Source organism: Eptatretus burgeri, chromosome 5 (genome assembly GCF_056783735.1).
Source record: "Eptatretus burgeri isolate ZD-2024b chromosome 5, Ebu_testis_v1, whole genome shotgun sequence".
Taxonomy (NCBI): domain Eukaryota; kingdom Metazoa; phylum Chordata; class Myxini; order Myxiniformes; family Myxinidae; genus Eptatretus; species Eptatretus burgeri.
This window is the reverse complement of record NC_140965.1, coordinates 70,431,188-70,439,202: the sequence shown is the minus strand read 5'-3', so window position 1 is coordinate 70,439,202 and position 8,015 is coordinate 70,431,188. Positions and strand designations below refer to the sequence as shown.

At 44.7% G+C, this 8,015-nt stretch overlaps 1 protein-coding gene across 1 annotated transcript in view; it reads left to right on the top strand.

Moving 5' to 3' along the window:
• Positions 1-1,204: 1,204 nt before the first annotated feature.
• DSN1 (DSN1 component of MIS12 kinetochore complex) overlaps positions 1,205-8,015 on the top strand; it is a 187,040-nt gene continuing 180,229 nt past the window's right edge. The window contains exons 1-2 of the mRNA XM_085882345.1: positions 1,205-1,400; positions 4,654-4,702. Of these exons, the coding sequence (XP_085738471.1) occupies positions 1,273-1,400; positions 4,654-4,702 (177 nt within the window). The 5' untranslated portion in view covers positions 1,205-1,272. The remainder of the gene's footprint in view (positions 1,401-4,653; positions 4,703-8,015) is intronic.

The following is an 8,015-nucleotide window of genomic DNA, read 5'->3' as shown; positions in this document are numbered from 1 at the left end:
CTACCTGTGCAGTGTACGCGGCCTACTTAGTACCTGTGCCGTGTACGCGGCCTACTTAGTACCTGTGCCGTGTACGCGGCCTACTTAGTACCTGTGCCGTGTACGCGGCCTACTTAGTACCTGTGCCGTGTACGCGGCCTACTTAGTACCTGTGCCGTGTACGCGGCCTACTTAGTACCTGTGCCGTGTACGCGGCCTACTTAGTACCTGTGCCGTGTACGCGGCCTACTTAGTACCTGTGCCGTGTACGCGGCCTACTTAGTACCTGTGCCGTGTGCGCGGCCTACTTAGTACCTGTGCCGTGTGCGCGGCCTACTTAGTACCTGTGCCGTGTGCGCGGCCTACTTAGTACCTGTGCCGTGTGCGCGGCCTACTTAGTACCTGTGCCGTGTGCGCGGCCTACTTAGTACCTGTGCCGTGTGCGCGGCCTACTTAGTACCTGTGCCGTGTGCGCGGCCTACTTAGTACCTGTGCCGTGTGCGCGGCCTACTTAGTACCTGTGCCGTGTGCGCGGCCTACTTAGTACCTGTGCCGTGTGCGCGGCCTACTTAGTACCTGTGCCGTGTGCGCGGCCTACTTAGTACCTGTGCCGTGTATGCGGCCTACTTAGTACCTGTGCCGTGTACGCGGCCTACTTAGTACCTGTGCCGTGTACGCTGTATGTCCTGAATGAGGGAGATCGCACCTGGAGACTCAACTACCCGGTACAAGATCTCCACAAGGAGCAGGATGAACGAAATGAGGGGAAACTACAGAAGGACCACAGGACGCTGAGATTGTAAAGTACGGGAAGAATCCTCCAGTCGAACTGCCGAAGACACCGTGACGAAACGACTGGGTACATCACACCACGTGATCGTCCTTTTTTCCTTGATGAACTGCTTTTTTGACGGTAATCCTTTCCGAGATACTCTGGTATGTAATTCTTCAAATAATCTATCGACGCTTCAAGATAAAAACGTTGAAGACCATAAAGGAAATGCCTTACATTATAACATGTACACCTTCATTTTATTCATTTGTTGAACCTTCTACTACACCGCCTAATGCAATTTCTTAAAAACCTGAAACGTCAACGAAAAAGAGAAAAAAAACAATTATACAGAAAAATAAGTGAAGGAAAGCGAAACCAACTTATGGAGGACTCGTGATAAAAAAAAAAAATGAGTAAAAACCAGGGTTATTATTCGCACAATAAAGAAATTGCGTTTCTGGAGTCATCAAAGCTCGAGGACGGCCGCCGTAGTGCTTTGTTGGCGGGAAACGCAATTCATGGAGGCGTCAAGGTTCGGATTTCATTCGGCCGGTGATAAGCCGGCGTCACAATGTTCGGACGACGTAGTTTCGACAAAAACAAGTGCTCCTGTCACGACGGTATCGGCACGTCCCCCTGGAGAGAGGTGCGTGATGCTTCTAAAACAAACTGCCTCGTCGCCCTGTGGTAAAGTTCACAATGCGCTACCTTAATATCCCGAACGTACATTTGCCGAGTCATTCACACGAAGGTTTCTTTACAATCGATTCATTCGTTGTTTGTGAACTTTTAGTCACACGAAAAAAAAAAAAAACTCACCCCTGTTTTCTCCATATCTTTACTGTAATTCACGGACGGGTGTTTGTCGGGCCACTCGTGCAGATCTGGCCCAATTACATCCAGTCTTGCTACAGAGAATCGGCATAAGCCCAATTAATGTCTGAAGGGGAGGGTGTGGGGTGAGGGGGAACGACGACACAATTTGTCGATGTAAATGTGTATCGTGTTGCGCCGCCTACAGGTGGAGGAGGGTATTACAAGTCGCCACCATTTACAGTCCTGTACAGTATCTCTGTCCTTCCCCACGTTTTCCAGTACAGTGAGGTGTTTTGAATTGTAAGCAGTCAGTATGTTTTTGCTTCATTCACGTAACTTCATGGGTTTTTTTTTGTTGTTTTTTTTTTTGCCGACACACCGCCCAAATTAAGGTATGCATCAGAAGAATGTGTTGCGTGTTTGGAACAACATCGCCCGTCGGGTGGGTACCGTGGTAGTTCTCATAATAATGCTTTGTTGAAAATTTGATAACAAAAGCTCAAATGACACTTTAAAATTTCAGGTCGATTGGATGAAAATTGATGATTTTACATGATTTTGACCAAATATTTCATTTGTCTTCTCCATCTTCTCATAAAGCTTTGTTGAAAATTTCATAAAGCTCCAAACAGTAAAAAAAAAGATACAGCACGGACACACAAAAGTGATTGTAAAACCCAGTCTTCCGCTGCGCAGGGGACGGGCGAACGACGACACTCGGTGAAACGCATAGCTCCGCCAGGCTGAGCAGTTTCTGTTTTGTATCCCAATTGGCTGGATCTGCTAATCTGAACCAAAATCTAGTCGTCTTGTTCTTCTCACCCAACCAACTCATCCGCCAAGTTTTGTCATAATCCTTCCACAAGTTTTTGAAATATCTTGCTATTATGTATGTTGCTATGGCCCCATTTCTCAATGGTGAAGAATCACTTTAAAAAAAATTTTTAATCCGCATATCCGGGATTCAGATCTTCATCAAAATCAAATAAATTTGTCCTTGTCACACACCCAACCTATCCCTCATGTTTCGTCCAAATCCGTCCATAAGTTTTTGATATATCGTGTTTGGCCCCATCTCAATGGTGAAGAATCACTTTAAAAATTCTCGGATCCTGATCCAGATCTTCACCAAAATTGAATCTATTCTTCCTTGACACACACCCAACCTGCCCACCAAGTTTCGTACGAATCCGTCCACAACTGTTTGAGCTGTCATGCTACATACCATTTTTAGCCCGATCTCCCAATGGTTAAGAATCACTTCTTCTATCTCCCAATGGTTCCATCTTCCATCTCCCAATCACCATCTCCCAATGGTTAAGAATCACTTCTTCTATCTCCCAATGGTTCCATCTTCCATCTCCCAATCACCATCTCCCAATGGTTAAGAATTTTTCTGGCCTGCTTGGTATCAAAATAAACTTCAGAGTCTCTGCATCAAGAAATGAAGCATTCGTGACAAAATTACTGCTTTTTTTAGGATCAAACAAAGCATTTTAAAAGTTGTATATTTTTTTGGGACACCATATATATATATATATATATATATACTAGCATATCCCCTTGCTCCGCATGGAGTTGAATGGGTGGCAAAAGGTGGATGAGGCGTTATAGTTGATGTTATGGGAAGCTGGGGAGGGTGTCATCAGGGATGTGATGCGCTATGGTTACCTGTCCTTAGTTTTCTAAAGGCCCTCCCTGTCGATGATATTTTGGGTCAGTGTCTTGTTGCTGAATAGTCCTTGTGAGGAATTATTGTCCACTTTGATAGATATATAGGAGTAACCTCTTGCACGTGAAAATGCAACATATAGTTGGCCATGGGAGAACACGGGGGCTGGGAGGTATATTCCGAGTTTGTCAAATGTTTGGTCGTGGGGTTTGTTTATGGTCATCGAGTATGCGAGTGACTGCAAATTGTATCTTCTGCAGTGTGAATGGAAGGTTGGCGTCTGATGGGGCAAGTTTAACTCGTGGGATGAGGACTGTTTGTGTGACGTGGCTTCCTGTGAGGATTTTGGCGTCGGGCAAGGAACTGCACCATGTGTGCTGCAGCATGTCCTATGCTGGAATTTGGTTGAACATTTTGCTGGGGGACTTGTCCTGATGTATCATTATCAGCATTCTGCGACAGACGATAGCGGGTCATGTATGTTGCACGAGCTGCCAACCTGCTTTCCCACTCTTCCTCCGTTTATTGGTGTTGCTGATCATGTATCCTTTGTCGATTGGCTCTTTGTTGTGAAGGGGTCCTTGCCCCTGTGATTGACCTCTCTCTTGCCCTCAAGCTGCCTTCCCTCCACCTCCCCTCATGCTTACCTCCCCCCAAACCTCCTCCCCTGATGCTTACCTCCTCGCAAACCCCCTCCCCTCTCTCCCTCATGGACATCTGCTAGCGGTCTCCATGTGCTGTATTAACTTGCTGTTTTAACGTACCGCATTTCGTTCAATCTTGCACTACCTCCCCCCCTCCTTCTCCACAAGTCCCACAACCAAATGCAAGTTGAGAACCCCTCCTCTCATACTTATCTCCTCCCAAACCCCTCTCCCCTTCCTCAGTCCCCTCCCTCCTCTCTCTCCCCCATCGTCCTCGCTCCAACCCCCCACCCCCCTTCCCAGAGTGTATCGTGATGTTTGGTGAGGCCCCCTTCCTCGGCCCCTTCGCTCCCCGAGGTCCTCCCTGCCTCACCCTCCTAGCTCCCCCACCCCTCCTCCCTCCCCTCTCTCTCCTCTCTTTCTCTCTCCCCCTTCCCTCCATCATTTCTCCCTCCACTCCCTCCTCTCTCTTCTATCCCTCACTCTCCCCTTCTTCCCCCCTCCTCTCTCCATCCACTACCCCCCCTCCCTCCTCTCTCCTCTCTCTCCCTCCTCTCTCCTCTCTCTCCCTCCTCCCTCCTCTCTCTACCCCCTTCCTCCTCTCCCTCTTTCTCTCCCCCCTCCCCCTCTCCACTTAATATTTCCATCAATGAAGTGACGGGTTGTATTTGCTCGTATATAATGAAGGCTTCCAGATTTACTGCTATTTGTTTAACTTTGGTCGGACTTAAACTCTTCCTCATTGTATTAATAATTTTTTCCCCCAGTGTTAGGAAGAATAAACGTGAAGAAGAAGAAGAAGAAGATAAATCCGAGGTTTGTGATGTTTTCAGAGCTTCATTCTTTTGTTTGGATTTTGCACTGCAGTCATCGCTTCCCCTCTCCCTCCCCAAAATCCACCTCCCTTCCCACATTCTAATCATTGCTTCGAATTATTTTCTTGAACATTGTTTAACCTATTTACTCTATTACCTCTTCAATACTAGGATTTAATACTTCAAGTGGTTCTTGTGTTTAAATAAATGGAGGATCATTTAATCTGTCATGTTATCAAAATAGACCTCATTGAAGTCTCAAATACTGTGGTATAACTTGGTACATTAAAGATTGTAACGTGATTTTAAAATTTATTGTTTTTTAACTGCTTGCTTTAAGGAAATTGCCTTTACATGCTGACTTGAGTTTTAAACTGCAAAGCAAAGTGGAACATTATAGACTTTTTTTTTTATTCATGCTTGTGTTGGCCAACTGCAACCAGAGGGGGCGGAACTCCAATCTTGGTAATTGGAATACAATGAACCATGCCTGGCAAATTGAAAATCCCTGGGTAGCTTAGCGCAGACAAGAAAAATACATGAACTTTACAGTGGTAATTTTTGACGAGATCAAGTGAACAGAAGATTCTGTAACCCCAACAATAATTGCATTTGGAAGCTGAGCTTGGTATTTTTTTTCATCAGTTGTTTAAGAACTTAATCAATTTCTGCTGAAGCCAGACTTTCATTCAATCTTCAAATTTGTCATGATACCTTCTTGAATCATACTGCAAGTTGAGACGTATCTGTCTGTTTGTGTGTATTTGTGTTTGTTACTTGGTGAAAAATTTTTTTGTGCCAAGTATGTTGGTATGTAGCATTTATGTATCTAGTATGTCACATTTGGCTGTCTCTTTGTCTGTTTGTCACATGATTTTTGGCCACAGTTTTCAAGCAATCATTTTGATTTTTTTTTTTTTGTCTGTGTGTCGGTGACTGGCAAGGATGGCAACGCTAAATTTTAATGAAGATCCGAATCCAGATCCGGATCTGAGAAGTTTTTTTATGTGATTCTTCACCATTGAGAGATGGGGCCAAAAATGATATATAGCACAATATTTCAAAGGTTATGGATGGATTCACACAAAACTTGGTGGACAGTTTGGGAGTGCCACTGGGAAGAACTGTTTCAATTTTGGTGAAGATCCAGATCTGGATACAAGAATTATTTGATTTTTAACTGATTCTTCACCATTGAGAGATGGAGCTAAAAATGATATTGCATGTAATCTCTAAAAGTTGTGGACGACTAGTGGCAAAACGAGGTGGAAGAGTTGGTTCGGTGACAAGAACAAGCCGATTCGATATTGGTGCAGGTCCAGAATCAGATTCAATCTATCAATGGCATGAAAATGTACACTATTCAGCCTGGCGGACGTATGTTCTCGACGGAGTGCCGTTCCGTTTCGCCAAGTTGGCAATCTATGAGTGATTTTTCATTTGTTTGTTTGTTTGTTTGACTTGTATGCACACTTGAACCATTGGACAAAATGAGTTGAAAACTGGTGGTTGTACTTGCAGGGTGCATGTGAAGGTTTTAGGCAGTTAAAGTTTTTTATACCCAAGGTGGGGTGGATTATGGTGTGGGTATGACCCCAATTTTCTTCATGTAAATATGTATGGCATTGTGCCCCTCTTGGTGGGAGGGGGTATTGCAAGTCTTGCGAAAATCTGCTGATCAATAATTATATTCCCTTGGCTACTAAAATATGCCAACGACCAACATTTTTACAATAAAGCAATGTGGTTTTATTTCATGTTCAGTAAATACATACACTTGGTCCATCACCCCTCCTCCCATACCGACAGCACGGCCTTCAACAATAATTAATTAGTTCCATCCATCTTTGTATCCAAGTCCAGAATGGGAATGTTGAGAAGTCCAGTATGCAGAGGTTGTATGACAATCAACTCAGGTTGTATGACAATCGATTCTCCTTCATGTCTTTTACTTCATTACTGTTTCTCGCAGAACCCCGAGCGACCTCTTGCAGAACCCTAAGGTTCCAGGGAACCCCGGTTGAGAAACACTGCTCTACCCCCTCACAGATTCCTTGCACATTGGCCTCTTTGTCCACCCTTTGTGCATGTACAGTTTTATGCCTCAGCTCCCTGAACAGCTCAGCTCTGCCATTCAGCCTGGCCCTGCGACTCTGGGCAATGGTATCCAGTGTCCCTTGAGAGACAAAATTATTCTTCACCCTCCGGTAACTTCCAAGACATCGACAGGCAACATAAAGGACAGTGGTCTTGAAGGCACTCAACAACTCCTCAGGATCCCCCAAAGTACCGGAACCCCTCAAATCTTCACTCAGCATGTTCGCAAACTCCTCAGCTACCCTCTCATCATTTAGCTTGCCAACATCCAGCCAAGGCTGGGATGGTACCATTCTCCTGGATTGAAGTTGAAACTTAAGAGTTGCTACAATGAGCCGGTGGTCAGTATTGAGGAACTGAGCACTCAGGTAGACCCTGCAGTTCTGGATAATCCTCCAGTGACCATCGATGAGCACATGGTCAATCTATTTTGCCACACCACCAGCATTGGAAAACCAAGTCCAGCGATGAGCTTGTGGGCGCTAAAAACATGAACCAGCCACACTAAGTCTATGACTTCTTGCAAAGTCAAGGAACTTAGTGCAATTCTGGTTCACAGTTCCAGACTCATGGGGACCAATACACATCTCATAACCATCCCTATCAGTTCCAGTTGATGCATTGAAATCCCCCAAGACTCAGAGTATCTCGCCTGGGGCACTGATCAACCACAGACTCGAGCGTGGCATAGAATACGTCCTTCACGGTGAGATCACTCGCCTCAGTCGGAGCATATACAGAGACCATGGAAATGACACCCAAGGAGTGACAAATCCTTAGTCTCATAATACACTCGTTGACCGGTGTTACCTCAATTATCATTGGAGTCATCTTATTGGACACAGCTGCAGCAACTTCTTGGGTATGGTGATGTGGATTTTTTTAAACCCACCTTGTGATCGTTGTCCTCCTGAAGGATTCTAACTGGCCGATTGTGGAATCCTATTTGACTTCAGACAGAGTTTAACGTTTGTCCGATTTGATTATAACATCCTACAAAAACCCTATCGACACTGATAAAACTGATGTCCACACAAGTCCTTCCTTGTGAAACAATTTATTTTCTAATTATACACCATACACTTCTCACCCTTGTACAATGAACTTAAGAATCCCCATTTGTTGCAATATTATTTGGTTCGATTTCATTTATTCTTACTTTAGTTAACAGTTAGACCAACCCAATTCAATGCACTTCTACATTACATCAGAGAGTT